The 19239-nt window shown below is 31.7% G+C and overlaps 6 protein-coding genes and 1 long non-coding RNA gene across 9 annotated transcripts; 4 read left to right on the forward strand and 3 right to left on the reverse strand.

Moving 5' to 3' along the window:
• Positions 1-3432: 3432 nt before the first annotated feature.
• On the forward strand, positions 3433-4596 carry LOC128390748 (ER membrane protein complex subunit 4-like). Its single transcript, XM_053350540.1, has 4 exons — positions 3433-3633; positions 3719-3824; positions 3901-4054; positions 4140-4596. The coding sequence occupies exons 1-4, from the start codon at positions 3539-3541 to the stop codon at positions 4331-4333; spliced, it is 549 nt and encodes a 182-aa protein (XP_053206515.1). The 5' UTR covers positions 3433-3538; the 3' UTR covers positions 4334-4596.
• Positions 4597-5087: 491 nt separating this feature from the next.
• Positions 5088-5777, forward strand: LOC128390838 (uncharacterized). Its single transcript, XM_053350641.1, has 2 exons — positions 5088-5248; positions 5340-5777. The coding sequence occupies exons 1-2, from the start codon at positions 5173-5175 to the stop codon at positions 5675-5677; spliced, it is 414 nt and encodes a 137-aa protein (XP_053206616.1). The 5' UTR covers positions 5088-5172; the 3' UTR covers positions 5678-5777.
• Positions 5778-5901: 124 nt separating this feature from the next.
• On the reverse strand, positions 5902-7230 carry LOC128390923 (uncharacterized). Of its 2 annotated transcripts, XR_008325725.1 has the most exons (3): positions 7216-7230; positions 6786-7150; positions 5902-6689 (listed from the first exon to the last, which is right to left on the reverse strand). It is a non-coding gene; the product is annotated as an uncharacterized LOC128390923 (long non-coding RNA). The 2 variants fall into 2 exon arrangements; XR_008325724.1 differs by lacking the exon at positions 7216-7230 and having other exon boundaries at positions 6786-7209.
• A 1517-nt stretch (positions 7231-8747) lies between these two features.
• LOC128397052 (proteasome activator complex subunit 3-like) lies at positions 8748-10392 on the forward strand. Its single transcript, XM_053357721.1, has 5 exons — positions 8748-8922; positions 9056-9151; positions 9310-9609; positions 9681-9872; positions 9959-10392. Exons 1-5 carry the CDS (start codon positions 8875-8877, stop codon positions 10124-10126), a joined length of 804 nt encoding a protein of 267 aa, XP_053213696.1. The 5' UTR covers positions 8748-8874; the 3' UTR covers positions 10127-10392.
• A 248-nt stretch (positions 10393-10640) lies between these two features.
• LOC128397033 (cyclin-K-like) lies at positions 10641-12687 on the reverse strand. Its single transcript, XM_053357701.1, has 4 exons — positions 12091-12687; positions 11514-11808; positions 11375-11426; positions 10641-11241 (listed from the first exon to the last, which is right to left on the reverse strand). The coding sequence occupies exons 1-4, from the start codon at positions 12603-12605 to the stop codon at positions 10766-10768; spliced, it is 1338 nt and encodes a 445-aa protein (XP_053213676.1). The 5' UTR covers positions 12606-12687; the 3' UTR covers positions 10641-10765.
• Positions 12688-12828: 141 nt separating this feature from the next.
• Positions 12829-13758, forward strand: LOC128397070 (ATP synthase subunit O, mitochondrial-like). The gene has a single exon (XM_053357741.1). It carries the CDS (start codon positions 12965-12967, stop codon positions 13613-13615), a length of 651 nt encoding a protein of 216 aa, XP_053213716.1. The 5' UTR covers positions 12829-12964; the 3' UTR covers positions 13616-13758.
• A 951-nt stretch (positions 13759-14709) lies between these two features.
• Positions 14710-19106, reverse strand: LOC128396985 (hydroxymethylglutaryl-CoA synthase 1-like). 2 transcript variants are annotated; one of them, XM_053357658.1, is made up of 4 exons: positions 18961-19106; positions 18127-18475; positions 16117-18040; positions 14710-15614 (listed from the first exon to the last, which is right to left on the reverse strand). In XM_053357658.1, exons 3-4 carry the CDS (start codon positions 17376-17378, stop codon positions 15131-15133), a joined length of 1746 nt encoding a protein of 581 aa, XP_053213633.1. In that variant the 5' UTR covers positions 17379-18040; positions 18127-18475; positions 18961-19106; the 3' UTR covers positions 14710-15130. The 2 variants fall into 2 exon arrangements, with proteins under 2 accessions (XP_053213633.1, XP_053213625.1); XM_053357650.1 differs by lacking the exon at positions 18961-19106 and adding an exon at positions 18598-18638.
• Between the last annotated feature and the right edge of the window lie 133 nt (positions 19107-19239).

A 19239-nucleotide genomic window follows, 5' to 3' on the forward strand; every position in this document is an offset into this window, starting at 1 on the left:
GGTTCACCTCCTCTACCTCCAGACTCTCCATGTCTGTACACTCGAATTCTTTCATTTCGTTCACCTTGTTTATGATGAACTCATTGGTCTCCTCAGTCCTTGGATTTCCCATTATCTTCTTAATTTCGTTCCAGAGAAGTTTCGGTTCTTGCTGAGGACTGAATTTCTTCTCAATCGCCCGTTTGGTTGCCAGGAAGACTCTCTTTTTACACTCATTCAGCTCTTCTTTATTTGCTTGTGAGAAATTATTTCTCACCCTCTGTTGCACTTCTTTGAGATTAACTCGTAGTTCATGAGGAATTAGTGATTTGTAGCCTAATTTTTTCTTCTTGGTTACAATCGATTTGTTTATGGATTTGATGTTTTCCACGGTAAATTTGATGATGCTATTATTTAACTCCCCTTCATCTTTTGGTTCACATTTGTCACACCATTTCCTCCACGAATTAGCGATGTTATCATAATGACGTTTCTTATCAAGGTAAGTTATAGTCTGTGGGTTGATTGTGTTCGGTGAGTAACCAATTACATTAACTTCCAATTTGATTCCTCGATGATCAGCTATCGCTTCATCTAATTCAAACTTTCTTTCTGTTTCTTTGTAGAAGTTCTGAAAGTTGTCACCAATAATATCTATCCAGTGCTTTGATTTATCCATGTGAATATAAGTGAAATTTTCATCATTAGGTGTGTTCATCGCTATGTTAAATTTAAGAAAAACACTAGCTAACATTAATCCTTTCCTCTCATTCCTGGGATTGACGTTTTTCGACCAGTCTGGATGTGTCGAATTAATGTCACCAGCAATAACTATCGGATTGTTTCGGAAGCCACCAAGTCGTCTCTCTATCTCATCACATTCTTTCTTCACTTTCTCTTCACCTGTACTCGGATTTATGTATAGATTTACCAAAACTATTATTCTTTCATTTACCCTAATCTCAGTCACTATTGAAGATTCACCGATATTCCACGACTTTATCACTTTGTGTTTTCGTACTATGATTGCTGTGTGTTGATTTGTAACCATCGTCGCTTTACCGTCCAGTTCAGCTGCTAATAGGGTGTTCATATTACTTTCTTGAATGAATATCGCATCTAAGTTATTCAGTTCATTGATCAATTCCATTGTTTTTGTAATTTCTTTTCTACAATTGTGACTTTTAAAAAGTAGCTTCATTCTTGTTCCAATCAGTGATTGATTGAATCTTTTTGATTGCTTGTTTATAAGATGCACACTCTTCAGATTTGGGTCGATGCGAGGTTTGGTCGAATCCATTTTCCTTGCAAAGTAAACAACATTTCTCAACTCGATCTTGGTTAACACATTTATCTCCATCATGTCTTTCATGACATTTGGTACATATTGGGGTCTCTTCACAGTATCGTCTTGTGTGGTTGCCAATTTTGAAACAACCTGAACAGTATTTTACATAGTAATTATCTTTAAAGTTGGTACCAGTACAGCCCATGAAGACTTTTCCTCTCTCCTCGATTCTGGTTCGACTATTCTTATCCATTCGTACAATTACTTTGGTGAGATGCATTCCTCTTTTTGTTTTAAAATCATAACTCGACACAAATGAAACTTCACTTTCCTCTGCCAGGTTATTTCTCTTTTTAAAGGTTTCGGCATTCTCGAACTCCTCTTTTGGTACAACTATTTGAATCTGCGGTAGTAGTTTATTAACATTGTTGATGGTTACCACTTGATCGATTTGAAGATTTTTGGCCATAGTTGAAACTTTTTCTTTGAGGTTCATCATATCCGAAGTAATTATCATACCATGTCTGATTTGTTTAATTTCTTTGAGCTGGATGTTCAGGTCTTTTTTCAGCTCCTTAATCAGAATCTGACATGTTCCTTCTTTATCTTCATTCTCTTTTACCTTTATGATTACTTGATTATCTTTTGGTTTACTCTTGGCCTTCTCAGCAAATGTCGATGGTGTTGACTTGATGCTGTCAATCTTTCCCAATATGATATTCATCTTATCGTTGAGATCAACTTCATTATTTTGCTTCTTCTCAATGATGTCACTCAGTTGTTTAAGCTTCTCTTCAATCTTGTTACCGACCTTTTTCTTTGCTGTGATCGATAGATTCGCGAAAATCAATTCCTTCAGCGAGGCGATGAGACTGGAGTCTACCAATTCCACGTGGTTGTTAGAGTCATCCGATTGATGTTCAATTGGTGGATCACTTTGGCACATTTTGGAGGTAAGTAATATATCGGTTTGATCACCGTTTCTTACTTAATAAGTTAGGATACAAATTAATAAAGAGGAAATATTATTAATTAGATAATTTTAATTAATTAGAGAGAACACAAAAAAAAAACAAATTAACTATTTCTTTCAGTAGCAAATAGTGACATCTTTTGACCAATTTAGTTAACAACAAGTTCGCAGTTTTCCATCTAATTAATGATTTAATTTTCTTTTAACTGTTTTTGTTATTATCTTGAAAGTTTCCGACTTGATTATTAGTGAAATCCATCCATAGAATTCAAGTTTTAAAATGTTCTTTTTTCTCAACGTTTGTTTTGTCCTTTGTTTCAATTTAACGATTTTAATTTTTTTCTTTATGATTTTCGTTATTAACTATGAGGTAAGACTCAAGATATGTCCGTCAGCTCGATATCTTCACTTTTCAGCTGATTTTTTTCGGCTTAAAGTTCAAGCTACATATGAAAATGGACTTAATTGTTCAGTTAATTGTGTTTGTTTAAATTAGGTTAGGTTAGGTCTTCGCTAATAAGGGTCACTATGACCAAAGAAAGGCCCGGAGGGCCTGAGACAATCAAACCGAACTTTAAGCCGAGAAAAAAAATCAGCTGAAAAGTGAAGATATCGAGCTGACGGACATATCTTGAGTCTTACCAACTATGATTTAGTTGAGTTTCCAGGTATCTGCTAATAAGATGCAATTTGGTATAGATGGTTATTGTTATTCACCATCCGTATTATCATTTATTTATGTTGTTTGCATTTTGATTTGATCCAGAGTATTAATCAGCTTCGAGTGTTTCTAATTGAATTTTGTTCGTAGCACAATTTATAAAATGATGAATAAAGGTGGACCTTTTATATTTAAGCAGAACATTATTTGTAAGTATTGGTATAATATTTTCTATTACAGTTTAAAGTGATTTATGGTAATAAATAATTAAAATAAAACTGTGAAAAAATATGAGAAAAATTGTGAAAAGTTGAACAAATTTTCTTTAAAAAGAAAGAGAAAAGAAAGAAAAAAAGAGAGAGAAATCTGAAGAGAAAGAGGAATAAATAAAAGTGCCATCTCTTGGCATAAGAAGATAGGAAACTCTCCCTGAAGATCTTTGGGCAAGTCAACCGCTTCTTTTGAAATTCTATTCAAAGAATTTCTGTGAAAATAGACTAACCTCTTATTCTCACAGTTTTGCTTTGAAAATAGACTTTTTTCATTTTCGTGTTTACATTTTGATTCTCAAATTCTGCTACTGTTTTTGATTAATTTTCGCAATTATCTATTGTTTAATTGTTCTTTTTTTCTAATCATGTCATCAGTTAGTAGTAATCCACAAGTTCGACACGGTACTAATGGTCAAACTAGTGTAAAGAGACACAAATTTGCTCTTAATTTTAATTCCAGGTAAGTGATTTTTTTCCTTTCAAACTTGATTTCATTTTGATTGTTTGACGTTTTTTAACTATTTTTTACTTTTGTTTGGATTTAGGGTTAAAAATGAAAAAAATGAATTAGGATCACCTCCTGGTTTTGTTTCTAATGTCTTATTTAATGTTCCAGTTGTTGAACAAAGTGATGGCGCTCTCATTGTCAAGGTAATTTGTTATTCCCATTGGTTTTGAATGATTGTCTTTATTAATGTTCATCTTTCTTTTATTGTTTTTTTTATAGAAATCATGGGATATTGCTTTAGGTCCTGTTAGACAACTTCCCATGAATCTTTTCATCATGTACATGGCCGGTAATTCAATCTCAATTTTTCCTATTATGATGGTCGGTATGCTTTTCCTTAAGCCAGTCAAAGCGCTTTTACAAATTAATACAAGTGAGTTGGAATCTTTTTGATTGTGATTAGTAAAATATCTCAATTGTAATCCTTATTTTTCATTTCTCATTTCACATTCTTTCAGCATTCAAACTCATCGAGGGAAATCAGTCAATTTTACAAAAATTCATCTATTTATTGGGAAACATTTTATGTCTTGCGTTGGCTCTTTACAAATGTCAATCAATGGGATTACTTCCTATTCATCCATCTGATTGGCTTGATTTCGTGGAACCTCAACCAAGAATTGAATTTTCCGGCGGAACACTTTCTCATTAGACAAAAATAACCAACAAAAAATTACCTAATCAACGAGCCAACAATCAAGCTATGGTTTGTTTTACTTTACCCTGTTAACGTTGTCTAATTTAATCACTTCTGTTCGAGTTTTTTTTTCCAACTGTAATCAATTGAAAATCACTGAAAATGTTTCCTTTTTTTTCTTACAATTTTCCATCTGAAACAATTAAACAATTTCTTTGATTTGATTATATTTTCACAATTGAATCTCGATTAAATATCTTTGTATGACTAAAAATTAATCAGTGATCAGTTGTTGACATTTAATTATCATCACATTAAGTCAATCCCAACAATCATGCGATTTATTTCCTAATAATAATTAAACTTGTGATTGATTCATTTTGATTCTTTAATCAAGATTAACAAAAACAATAAGAACTCAGAATTAACCCTAATTACTATCAATATTTTTTTCGTACTAATAATAATCGGACTTTAATTGTGACTATCGATCACTAACCTTAACCTTGAAATGATTAACAATCAAAAGTAAAGACTTTGAACATAGATGACAATATATTTAACCAGTTAATCATTGATCAATTAATTCCATTGTTGATAATCAATTAATCTGCATGAAAACAATGAATTATCATATAAATAATCACGATCATGATGGTTAATCAATTAACTCTGTCTTAATTTAGACTTTCAATCAATCCAAAGGTATATGAATCTAACCAACGTCATTAAACGGGACAATTAGATGAGAGGAGTATAAAAAGGGCTAATTAAAAGTAGATTAATTGTCACAAAATTGATTCAATTGTTAACTGTTCATCAGACGAGTAACAATCAACCAAACTAATTGAAAAATGTTCAAATCAATCATCTTAGTTTTAGCTCTTGTTGGCTCCTCATTTGCTGGAATCGTTGATTTCCGAACCTGTGGTAAGTTTAATTGTTTCATTTTCTCTAATGTGAATTATACTTTTTTCTCGTTGATTGTCAACTAATTGTTAATTGTTTCATTTCTAAACAGAGGGTAATCTTAATCCACCTCAAGTTGTAAGCATCGAGGGATGTGAAGGTTTCCAATGTGATTTCGAAGTTGGTTCAAAGGTTAACGTTCAAGTTGAATTCGTTTCACCAATTGCCGCTAATTCAGTTGCAGCAATTAGCACCGTCGGAACCGAATCATCAACTGTCCAAGCTTGTAATTCTGGTCTTAATTGTCCACTCGCCGCTGGTGAATATTACACCTACAAAGGTTCATTCACTGTTGGACGATCAAGTGTCTCAGCTAAATCATTAACTTACCAATTGCAATCCAACAATCAAGCTTTGGCTTGTTTCACTTTCCCCGTTACCGTTGCTTAATTTAATCAATTAACCAAGTTAATTGTTCCTATTTTCACCAATCTAATGTTTTCCTCCAGTTCCCATGTTACACAATTAAAAGAAATCAATTGATTTTAAATTATCTGGACCATCTAATTTTCTATAACCGTGATTAACATTTATCTCTACTAATTGTTGGTCAACAATTTGCTAGATTTTTCTAGATTGTTCATCGAATTGAAATAATTAACTTAATTGTCAGATTTGTTTATAATAGTTTCAATCAATTCGTCATTTTATTAGTTAATTTTGTTTGGATTAAATGAACAGGACTATTGATCGATGAACACATTGATTATTGAGTAAATTAATTATCTTAATCACAGTGATTTGGTTAATTATCCAACAGAGATTAATGATAAATTTTCTAAAAAAAAGTTGATTACAATTCAAAGGGAAGAATAAGATTAACAATAAATAATAAAGGGAAAGTAATTAAAGGAAAGATTCATCATCAACACAACATCAGTAATTAGTTAATTGTTATCAGAATTGATTGCCAAGGGTGAGATCAAGTCAGATCATTGATTAAGCAACAATTATAAAGGTTTAGGAAATAATTAAATCTCATTGATCTTTCAAGTCTAAAGTTGAAAGAATTAGAGACAATTAACTTTTTTCTTTCCAATTAAAATCTACACCGGATAAAACAATCTAATTATCCATTCTAATAATAAGCAATCGGTTAGAATCCAATTACAATTTAAAATTAAATCCATCAACACAATTGCGATTCCTTGAAAATGGTCAAGTAACCAAATTGTCGATGGTCAAGAGCCTTTGGATTACTGTTGTTGTTGATGTTGATGTGATATGATTAAGTTGATCATGATGATTGTGTGGTAATTAAATTGTCCTAACATGTTTGATTAATAGTTAGAGGGTCAATTGTTGATTCCTTGGTTAATTAATCCAAACAAAATTAAGATCAACTCACAACCAATGGTCAGTGAGTTTTCAATCAGTCGTATCAAAGATTCAAACGAATTTACTAAAAGTAAAAAGAGAAAACAATTGATTAGATTTAGAAATTAAATTGTAAATAGAAAATTAATTTTAATTGTTGATAGTTAATTGTAATTCTTACCTTTTAGATAGTCGAGCTTCAATGTATTTAAAGATAGTCCAATAAACTGGAATCACAAGAGACAATACGAAAAATGAAGTTATCATTTTGATTGGAATTAGTTAATTAACCACAAAAAAAGGTTGAAGATTTAATTAAGAAAATGATTAAGGTAAAAGATGAAATAATTTCGATGTAAATTTAGTTAATTGTTAAGGTGAAATGATCTTAATTGTTGGACGACTTGTGGTGAACTGAAGTTAATATTGGAATCCTCAACTCTTTTTGTTGACAATTTAATCAAATTCCGCCTTCTTAAAAAAGTTATCACCCAACAATTAACTTGATGATAAATTAAATAAAGAAAAACAGTAAATCAACACTCACTAAGAGAGAAAATGTTAATCACAATTAGTTAATGATAAAGTATTGAGAGACTTTATTAGCTTACCAATTGATCAGCTTGATTGATAATCTAATCAGCTTAATGGTTGATAAAAAAGCCATTTAATTATTTGACTTAATTGTAAGAGCTGGACAGCTAATTAGAAAACAATTAGGCTGATGATTAAGATTAAATTGCTAATCTTTAGCCATCTCAAGTGGATGGAAAACTTTTCATCTCCCTTCAAATGATTAAGAAATTGTCTAACAATTAAATTCCATCGATGATTAAACCAAGGACTGTATTCGACTAATTTAATTGCTATCGTTGGTACTTAATTGTTATCAATTAAAAGGGTTGGAAAAGTTTTCATCCTCCTGCTGGAGGTTTAATTGTGAAGATTTTACTTCCGATTGGAACTGTTTGGTTAATTGTGATTCTTTATTAGTTTTTAATTGTTATTATTTAATTTACCATCATTTTCGTTAATGACTGTTGATTATCATGTGATCATTGAACAGTTGATACAATTAATTGATTTGTTGTTTTCTTTATTTCTATCACTAATTGTTACCAATCAACTGTAATTACAGTTGAAGTAGATTATTATTATTTGTGTTTATTGGTTAATTTTGTTTTCCAGTTAACAGTGTTAATTGATTTGATCCTTAATTGTTTACTATTTCATTTAGTTATTTGATTTTTTTCTCGATAACAATTAACAAAATATGTAACTTGAAATATAATTAATTTCGTCATGACTCTTGGCTGACTAATCTAATTAATTATAATCACAATTTACCTTTAGATTTTTTTCTTGATTTTAGATTTTAAAATTAATTGTTACGATTGATTTGAAAGGTTTAATTTGATTGTACATTTATTTTGAAAAGCAATTACATTGTAATTAATTTGATTTAAATTGAAGCTCACTATTTTCTATCAGAATTAAATTAACATATAATTATTATTTCTTAAACAACAATTAGTGGTCAATTTGATTTTAAATCAATGATGAAATGATTTAAATTTTAATCTTAATCAACATTGAAAATAATCAGATTTGATTAACCAGTTGATTAAAAATTACAATCGCAAGTGATTTTTATTATTCAAGTGTAACAATCAGAAGCTTTTTTTTGAATCAAATTATGTAATTAACTAATTGCTTGATAGTTACAATTAATCATAACCTCCCAAGGTGATTGAAAAATTAAGCTCAGTAATTACCTAATCATTGTATGTGATTAAACTTGAATTAATCACATACAATTAGATATTATATCTTGAAAGGAAATTCTAACAGTTAGTTAATCATTTTCATGTTAATCACAAGATTGAATGAATTAACTTTTCTCATTAAATTAATACAATTAAACGAATCATAATTAAAGATCATATGGTTGATGCTAATTATAAATTACATTCCAATTAATTACGATAAATTAAACCCCAGATTCCATAGAAGTGAATGTATAACTTGTTAATCATAATAGTGAAAGAAGAAAATTTTAATTAATAAAATTAAATTGTTAACCAAATTAAATTTGAAAAAAGAACGAAAATCCAATTGTTATTATTAAACATTCCCTCAACTTGGTTAAGCTGCAAATTTTTTGTTTCAATTCCAATTGCCGGTTTTTTGGTCCGTTGTTGGCTAATTATAATTTTCTTAATTTTCAATTGTTCTTATTGATTTTGAACTATTTAGTTATCTTAATTAACATGTCATCAAGAAATATTCTTAAACGAGATGTTCCACCTTGTCCTAAGGTGAGTAATTAGCTGATTAGTTTCAACTCTTTGTTTCCACATGGTCTAAGCTAAAGCATGTTGCCTATTCTTGGATTTTGCTTTATTCTTGATTAGTTAATTGTTCTTATTGTTTTTTATTTTTTTTCTATAGTTAACAGATTGGAATGATTCAATTAGTGAAAAGGCTCAAAAGCTGATTAAAGAAGCTTTTCCTCAGAAAGTATTGGAATTAAACACGATGCTTGAGGTGAGTAAAGAGAAAAGAACAAGATGTTTTCTCTATTTACGTATTTTCTCTGTATTAGCTATACACCACATGTTCTATTCCATGTGGTTACTTTAGGTTCGGTCAATTTTCTGCGACTTATTTTCTATTAATTCAATTTGCTTCTTTTCTTTCTTTAGAGTGAACTATTTGACGAAAAGTATATTAAAGTGGTTCGTCAAGATGTTACCATTCCACAATCTCGAATTGGACTTCCTAATGATCTCACCATGAATCATGAAACTCCAAAAGAAGTGCCTACGCCTGTAACTGCAACTTCCAGAGGGAAGAAGCGAAAAGCTTCAATTGACACTGTTGAAAGCCAAGATGAAACTAATCATAAACAGGCATCAGTTATGGTACCAGGAAATAGTAAAATCAAATCTATAATCGCTATGTTAAAGCCGAAAACTTCGGGGCTTATTGAAGATCTTAATTTAGTAAGTGGGATTCACTTGAATACTATTGAAATAAGTTAACAATTTCTTTTTTTTCACATCTTTTATTTTAGATCAAATTATGGGTTATGTTGTTGATACCAAGAATTGAGGATGGAAATAATTTCGGTGTTTCGATTCAAGAGGACATTTTGGAAGAAGTTCGATCAGCTGAAGGAGAGGCTGCTATATATTACGACGAAACTTCCAAATATCATCATTCACGAGCAAAAATCATCTCTAAAATTGCCAAATATCCATTTATCGTAAGATTATATTCTAACTCTACGCAATTGATTTGTAAAGATAATCCAACAATATCTTTTCTCTTTTTATTTCAATTATCTTTCAGGACGATTACCGTGAGTGTCTTGCTGAACTTGACGAGAAACAATGGCTTCACTTGAAATTAGTTGTTAAAGAACTACGTAATCATTATAATAGTCTTTACCATTTGATGACCAAGAATTGGGAGAAACTTATCTGTCCAAGATCATCCAATTCGGATACAATGTTCTAAATTCCACCAAGGTATCAAAAGGAAAAGAGAAAATTGTTCAAACGAAAAACAACTTATGTTACACAAAGAAAACAAAAAGTAAAGAAAAATATCTTTCATTATTTCACCAATTTAACCAATTCGATTGGAGGGATTTACTCTTCACAACAATAAATCAAAATTATGTTATTATTGGAATACAACTTTTACCGTTCTGTGAATCTTTTTGGGTTTATACTACAATTAGACTTTTCTATTATCATTAATAACCACAATTGTCTTGATTACTGGATTATTGAAATTGTTCCTTCTTTTCAGCCAACAATTAATTGTCTATCAGCCATTTTAAACATTTAATTCTCATGCTCAAAATCAGTGCTTCGTTAATTTGATCATCTCCTCTTTCTGTTTCCTCAACCCTTTGATGGGATTGATAAGATTAATAGAAAATTTTGATTCTATTAAAATTTTATCAATTTTAAAGACATTTTTGCAAATGGGCTCGGAAAAATGAACTCCCGATGAAGACAAAGACTTTGATTGATCTTGTGCACTTATTTTATTAAAGAAATTAATTAGCTTTCAATAAAAGAGGCTAAGGAGTAAAAACGAAATATATATTTTTTTTATGAAGGAAACACTTTTGTTTTTTGTCTTGTATCACTTATGGTCCATGGGTTTATTATGATCGGGAGCAGAGAAGCGCATATTTACATAACTTTGGTGTGGTGCGAATTCCCAAGTTGTACCAGGCACTGAAAGCTGATGTTGAACATTTGGACCAGGGGCCATTGGAATGGTCCCTAATTGGGGAGCTGGAGCGAGTGTATATTGAGCTGGGAAACCGTAATTAGAGAGATTCGCAAAAGGTTGACCACTGATCATCATAGAAGCTGAATTTGGAGCGATAACATTGGCTGCTTGTAGAATTGAAACATTGGATGGAATATTTGGAAGACGCATATTACCCGTAGACCCGATTAAAGCTTGTTGAGTGCTCATATTGCCTTTCATGCCGACACTTAACATGTTGGGAGCCGTTTCAACGAGTCCACCCAATACCTGGGATGAAAGAGTCAATGGTGGAGGCGGAGGTGGTGGTGGTGGAGGAGGCGGTGGAGGCCCTGTCATAGATACTGGAAAGAAAATGGAGAAAAACAGAAAAATAAAGAAAAATATTCAGTTAGAGTGCAACGAAAATGAAAGCAGAGAATTCAACTCAAGTTTCTTTGATTGGAAGGTAATTGTAGTATTTGAATTTGTACTTACATTCATGATATGCTGATTGAGCTGTAACTAATGGTGAGGTTTTTTGTTGCATCTTTAATATGAGATGATGAAGGATTAAAAAAAACAAGAGTCAATGACCGATGAAAAATGTTAAAAACTAGAGAAGGGAAATTCTTACCAAATTGGGAACATTATTGTTTGTTGCTATGGAATTAGACTGAGCTGGACTAGTCGGTGGGGAATCTTGAGGTGTATCTGGTATAGGAATTTGATAAAGATCTAAAACTTGGTGGCAAATATCTTCGACCATGTCGGTGGTTAAATCTTCAACGAATGTTTCCCACCATCGTTTATGGTGCGGTTGACGTCCTTCCCAATCAACGATATCAAATTTGGATAATTTACCAGCCAAATAGCACAAAGCAACTGCGATCACTTCGGGTTCCCATTGTAAAGAAATGGTAGTACATAAACTAGAAAAAGAAAATAATGTTAATCATTAAACCATAAAAGAAAAAGACCAAGTAACGAACTTGGTCAACAATCAAAAAGCATTCTAATTGTAACTTCAATTGTTTGAAAGCAAATCAGCTGATAAAAGTTGTCAATGGTTCTCACAGATGACCAACCGATCAAATCACTAAAAATTCACACAAATTGTAAGCGAAATGAGGTTAAATTAATTGTTGCCTATTCTTGGCAAAAGAATCGATTGTTTTTTTCTTCTCCTTTTACAATTATTACAATTCTCTCACCTGTCATTAATAAACGTCCAGGCCATTTGAACCACTTTTTGAAGTTTCTCTTTATCACCTTTCAAACATTTGGCATATTTAATTAAATAGGTATATGGATGGTCAACTTGTAGGTCAAAATTAATTGTCTGTAATAATATTCTCTCCAAAGTAAGAACTTCCTCTTTGGGATCATCACCAAAGGTTGTTAACTGATTAGTGGTTAAAAATTCTCTAGCAGTTCTAATTATATCTTTGCACTTTTTAGGTGTTTCTTCAACTTTACCCGCAAGGAACAAGCAACAACAGGCAGTCGGGTAACGTGGAAATAACTTGAATGAATGGCACATATAGAAACGATGATAATAAACAACACCAGTCGCCATTGTATCGTACCGGAGATTCATCTTAGTTCCAACTTTGATTATGAACCGAGCACCTTCACGACGATACCTTTGTTCCATCTCATAAGGTATTCCATCGATAATGGACGGAGTCTTCCTAAGATCACTTTTATCGTAAAGCCACGCGACCATCGTCGTAAATCTTTAATGAATCTTTAATAAAGAATAAAAAACAAATTCTAATTCTAATAATCAAAGTGAACAAACAGCCACTAAGCCGGTTGACGAAAATCAATCAGCTGAAAAAAGAAAACCGACTCATCGACTAATCTGTATTTCTAAACTTTCGATGTATCGATACATCGAAACTGTGAGAATTGTTGTTTCCTAGTTACTGAATCTCTTTACTGAATCTCTATAGAAAAGCTTTTGGGTTAAATGTTGAGTTGAATCTTTTGCCCTTGAAGTTGTTCCTAGTTAATTGTCTTTGCTTTCTAATTGTTTTCTTTTGTCTCTTTTGTGTTTTTTGACCTTTTAATTTAATAGTAAAAATGCTTCTTGGTCAAAAGATTTACGTTCGTGTCTCTGGATCGGCCGTTGCTTGTTTTGCTTCTGCTGCTTCAACAACTATGGTTCGACCTCCGATTGGTTTTTATGGTGTTGATGGTAAATATACAAATGCCCTTTACTCAGCTGCATCTAAAACACAAAAGGTTGATAAAGTGGAACAAGATTTAATCAATTTGGCTGCTGCTTGTAATAAGGATATTAAATTTCGTGACTTTATGACCAACCCGTTGATCAAAGGATCACAAAAGAAGGAAATTTTGGCTAAATTGTTACCAGAGAAATTTAAAACCTGTGATTTAACCAATAATATGATCGCTGTAATGGCTGAAACCAATAGGCTTAAGTATTTACCTGCAGTGGCTCGTAATTATGCTAAAATTATGGCCTTTTCCCGAGGAGAATTGGATTGTACCATAATTTCTGCTAAGCCAATAACCGATCCTAAGATGAAACAAGAATTGGAAGCTATTCTTAAGAAATTCACCTCCAAGAAACTTACCATCAACTCTAAGATTGACCCCACAATCCTCGGAGGAGTAGTTATTGATTTTGGTGGTGAACATTATATCGATATGTCATTGAGAAGCAAACTAAAGACCTACACGGATATTTTAGTCTCTCAAGTCAATTAGCATATTAATTTGATGATGATTAACAACACAACAACAACCAAGTGAACCAACCATCAACCATGATTTCAAATAGAGTTACTCTTTTTTTCTTGTTCTGATTTAATGAAAAAGTTTATTCCCAAATAAAAGAGGATAATCGCTTATGATGATAATAATGGTGACGATGAATCATAATATAAGCGAAAAAGAAGCAACAAAAAACTGGTTACCTTTCGCTCCATTTTAATGTATACAAAAATTACGGTTTCAAATGATAAATTCACTAAAATGAAGAGAGACACACAAGCAACAACCTCAACACAACAACAATCAAGTTAATCCAGTTTTGTATAAAAAAATTCACTCAAGAAAACATAACTAAATTAACCTTGAATTAGGGCCAGGGCAACAGTTATTAGTGATCATGAAACAACATCATCAAAAAAGTATCATCATCTTGATCCTCTTCCCTTGAATCTTGTCCACTTGAAATGTTGTATTTAGGTCATCAGGGTAAAGAGCAGATTAATTACAATTAAACTGAACTCTTAAAGCCCTTTAGCCATAAAATTAATAACAATTAACATTTTAAATCTGAAACAAAAAAAATTCTGAGATTGAATGAAATCAGATAGTATTAACCCATACAAATATAATTGACATGAGATTTTTGTTAACAATAAATATGATTAGTTGATTTTATTTCCATTTTAACAATTAAATGATTCGATTGTTAGAATATAGATAATTTATTCCATTTAAAGTGATTCGTTGATTGTACGAATTGATAGAAAAATTTAATTTCGAAAACTAAAAAGTAAAGATTCTCATTTGAATCTTAATTGTTTTCTCAATTGGAAACAATTGTAGTAACTTTTTTTTTTGCTTGTTCTTTGAAACTTTTTTTAATGGTATTAACAATAATTATGGTTAATAATTGATTTAGTAAACTATTAAATTCGGTATGTAAATGATTAATAATTAGCATCTAAAGAGGAAGAGGAAACAAAAAGGAAACACTTTTAACAAATGAAAAAAGAAAACACTAAACCAATAACAAAATAATTGTTTCTTTTGTTTATCCCCCACAATAAATTCTCATTGTAATTAGTTAATTACGATGATTGTGATTTATTGATTATCTAATATAAATTGTCGTCTTTGTCCTGTATCTCTGGAAGGCCACGTTAATATAACTCATACATTCACACAAAAAAGTAATTAGAAAATGTAACCAATAGATAATTTTTGTTTTTCGTTTTGTTTTTCATTTACAATTAAAGGAAAATTGAGTTTAAATTGATTGACCAGCAAAATCAGTTGATTGCTGATTATTCAAGAGGAATTGATTTTTTCTATTGGATTGTGATTGATTTGTTGCTTGGGAAACTAAATGGAAACTCAATTTTTCAATTGTAGTAAAATGAAAAAGTGAAAATTTTGATTAACATGATTTTGGCAAAAAAAAAGTTGATTTTCGCGTGTTTTGTTTGTTTGTTTGTTGATTGTTATATTAATTGTTGAATTGTTGAAAAACTATGACAAGGATGGTGTTGATTGTTGTGTTGATGGTACTGCAAGTGGTGATGATTGTGTTATTGTCGATGTTAGATTGTTGTTCTTAATTAGGTTTGTTGACGAAGAGTAAACATCGGACTTTTCGTTATTGGTGGTTAGAGGTGAGACTGGTACTCGTTTGTATTCTCGTCGAAATAAATTGTCGATATTGTCAAGATAATAAGTTCCAGGGAAAAGATTATCAATTGGACCTTTGGGTGTATAAGGGCACAAATGGTGAGTCTCCTCTCGCAATTTAAGAGTCTCAACAAACTCTTGTGGTGATATTTTGGTTCGTTGTTTAAGGAGAACAGGTACCTCGCGAATTCCATTGTACAATTTGTCCAAAGGTGAATTGGGTGTGGAATCAGGTGATATTTGTAAACAGAACATGGAAGCAGCCATTCCTGAACCATAAGAGAATAATAATATTCTTTTACCAGCAATTTCTTCCAAAGGTTTACTGTTGATATTATTTAAAAGAAAAGAGAAAAAAAAGAAAAATGAAAAAATGATGCTACAATTAGTTGATTACCTAAATTAAATGATGGTCAAGATTAAGATGATAGATAAACAATATGAGCCGAAAGGCATTGGAAAATAAGGAAGCAAGAGATTCTTTTTAAAATGGATGTTAATAAGTTTCTTTTGGCATTTCACCCATTTTTTCATCTTCTTCATCTTGTCGAGTGTGTTTTGTAACAAGATGAAAGAGAAAGAGAGAGAGAGAGAGAGAGAGAGAGAGAGAGAGAGAGAGAGAGAGATGAAAGAGGAAGACGGTTCATGGGTCAGCCGTGAGCAAGAATGATGATGATGGTGAGCAAGGTCATCAAGATGATGCGGACAAGATATAAAAAGATATTGAATAAGAGACAGAAAAAGGGGCCTGATTTAAATCATCATATAATGAGAATGAGGGATGATGATGATGATGTAAAGGAGAGATAATAAAGTCTCATGATTACCTGAGGAAATAAGAAACAAGGCAAGAATAAAGTGAAGCGGTGTACATGTTACCAACTTGAGTCGCCAATAACAATGATGATTGAGTTTTCTGTTTGTAAAGTTGCGATGATTGAGAGATAAATTGTTTCTCCAAATCTCTGTCGAAATAAGTTTCCTCCAAATTAATTGATCGATATTTTTCACAACCTTTATAATAATTCTCATAATCAGGATCGTCATCGCAAAGAAATTCGTTCAACGAAAGACGAGCAACCGATTTTTGGACCAATTTACAATAAGGTGAATGGAAAAGTAGCCCATCAAAATCATTAAGTCTCATTTTACCATTTAATGGACTGTCAATCAATTTGGCAATTTTAGAATCACCATTAAGGCCACTACTACCGTTGACACTTTTAATCTGACCATTAATGGTCAACGCCTCCTTCCTGAGGACATTTTCATATTTAGATGAAAATAATTGGTAGCATCGGTCAACTGCTTGCGTGTAGCAAATGATTGACTGTTTACCTTCAACTACCGGATACTCGGAGTCCATGTTGGGCTTATAAAAATCGTAAGTATGAGCCATATGACTTGCTCGTGCTCCACGGACAAAGGCAAGTGGGGCATTGGGTCCAACTAACATGGCCACGGCACCAGCACCACCGGTTGGTCGAGCACTTCCAGAAGCATAAATGGCAATATCACCGGCAACAACAAGAGCATATCGACCATCCCATGAACTTGATTCAATCCAATTAACGGCAGCGAAAAGAGCAGCAGTCCCACCATAACAAGCGTTAGTTGTGTCAACACCTTCAACATCACCGTTTCCAGATTCTTCGAAAAGTTTCATCAGAACCGTTTTAACAGATTTCGATTTGTCAACCAGTGTTTCAGTTCCAACCATGAGGAATCCAACATCTCGAGGTGAGATACCGGTTTTCTCAAACAATCGATGGGTCACTGTTAGGCAAAGAGATTGAATATCCTCTCGATCTGAACAAAATCCCATTCGAGTTTGACCCAGGCCAATGGTGTATTTACCCTCGGAGACTCCGTCATATTTTTCCAATTCCGTTTGATCAACAAAAACTGATGGAAAATACATTTCCATTGCTATGATACCCACATCACTTGTACGCTCAGAATCATGATGATAATTGGAGGTTAAATGACCATTAGTTGTCGTTGATGAAAGTGCTGATGGCAATGATGATGATGGTCCATTAGCCTTGGGTCCACCATTGGTAACACAGTTAGTTGATTGTGAAGACATCGGTTTCAATTTAAATTAAGATGAGTTGATTTAATCCGTTTGCAGATAAAGCTAATGGTTCAATAGTAACAATATCTCACAGTCACACACTTATATTTGTTTTAAGTTGAGAGAGAGACAGAGAAAAGGGGAGAGATAACAAAACAAATTCTGATGATGATGATTTATCTAATTGTATTGAATTGAAATGTTATTTTGAGAAGCAAATTAAATGAAAACAAATGAAACACTGATATTAGTTGAATGTTTCACTCATGTATTTGATCATCTAGCACTCAGAGAGAAGGAAGAATTTGAGGAGAATGAGTGAGTAAAAGGTGGTTACTAAATTGATGATGAGGAAGAACAGCAAAAGGAAGATGAAGATGATAAAAAAGAGAGAAGAACAAGAAGGAGAAGAAGAAGAGAAAAAGGAGAACGAGAGAGACAAAAATAGAGAGAGAAAATGAAAAAGAGGCTAAAACTATACGAAGAAAAGAGGAAAGGTTTAGTTTTCTCTCTCTCTCTCTCTCTCTCTCCCTCTTTGATCTTGATATTGATGAAATTGATGATGATGATGATGATGAACAGGATGATCTTTGTCTTTTACGAGTTTAATTAATTAGTATAAATCATCACCCACTTAATTATCCTTTTCCAATGTTCAAGAGGTAAATGTTTACCTGTACACAGAGAGGAGGAAAAAAACAAGAAATCATGTAATCCATTAAAAGTATCTCATCAATTTTATATCGATTGTTTAACTTACCTTGTATATTAAACTCGAATCATTATCGTAATTAAAACTAAACAAGATGATGAATTTAATTCAATTATCACGATCCAGTAAATAATTAAAATTCACTTTAACTGGTTACCTTATTTTCATCCCATGTTGTTGTTGTTGTTGTTGTAAGAAAACAATGGTCAGTGTTTTGTGAACATTCAAATCAATTAATTGATTTGCTTTTCCATTTAATCAGCTTTTTAACAATTTAGAAATTGTCTTGATCATCTTGAACGTGATTCTATCGTGATAGCACTTTAATTGTCCTCTTCTAATTGTGTACAATCAACGATGACAATTGTCTCTTATAAGTGTGAACCCATTTGTTAACCTAGAGGAAAATAAATCAATTGATTGTTGATAGAAAATTAAAAAGTAATAGAGAAGAAGACAAAGTGAAGATAATTAGTGATTAATGGTGAATATTTGAAAAATTAATTTCCACTTGATTACCTTGAGATACTAATTAATTGATTCTACAAAATTAAACTTGTAATTAACATTCATTTGGTAACATATAGGAAAATGTTGGTTAGTTAAATGAGATGAAAAAAATGTAAACATAAACAAAGAGGGAAAAAAATTTTTCAAACATTTTCGTTGAACTTAATTAATGTGATTGCGAAGAAAAGCAAATTAAAAGTTAATTAATCATCGCGAAATATTTTAAAAGGAAAATCAATCGGTAAATCATTTTCTTTTCTAGGAAGTTAATTGTTAATCAATGTGGAAACAATTTAACTTTCTTTGGGACGTCAGAGAAAATTTGATTTACTTCATTTCTTTTTTCATTATTGTGAATATTTAATTACTTACCTTTGGTTTACTATCTAAATTATTCCCGTTGTAAGGATAAGGAAATTTTCAGTTAATCGTTGAGATTTTAATCATAACAATTTGTTTAATTCAGTTGGTTAAAAAACCGCAACAATCAATAAAATAACAAACACACATGAAGCACATGCAAAGATCACAACAGTTGATTAAACTAATTTTTTTGTTCCAAAGTTAATTAACTTTGATCACATCGAGAAAGGAAAACAAATCATCTCGATGAATAGATTATACTTAACTTGAGAGATTGATTATAATCAA

The sequence above is a fragment of the Panonychus citri genome, unplaced genomic scaffold (assembly GCF_014898815.1).
Source record: "Panonychus citri isolate SS breed McGregor unplaced genomic scaffold, ASM1489881v1 Contig00001, whole genome shotgun sequence".
Taxonomy (NCBI): domain Eukaryota; kingdom Metazoa; phylum Arthropoda; class Arachnida; order Trombidiformes; family Tetranychidae; genus Panonychus; species Panonychus citri.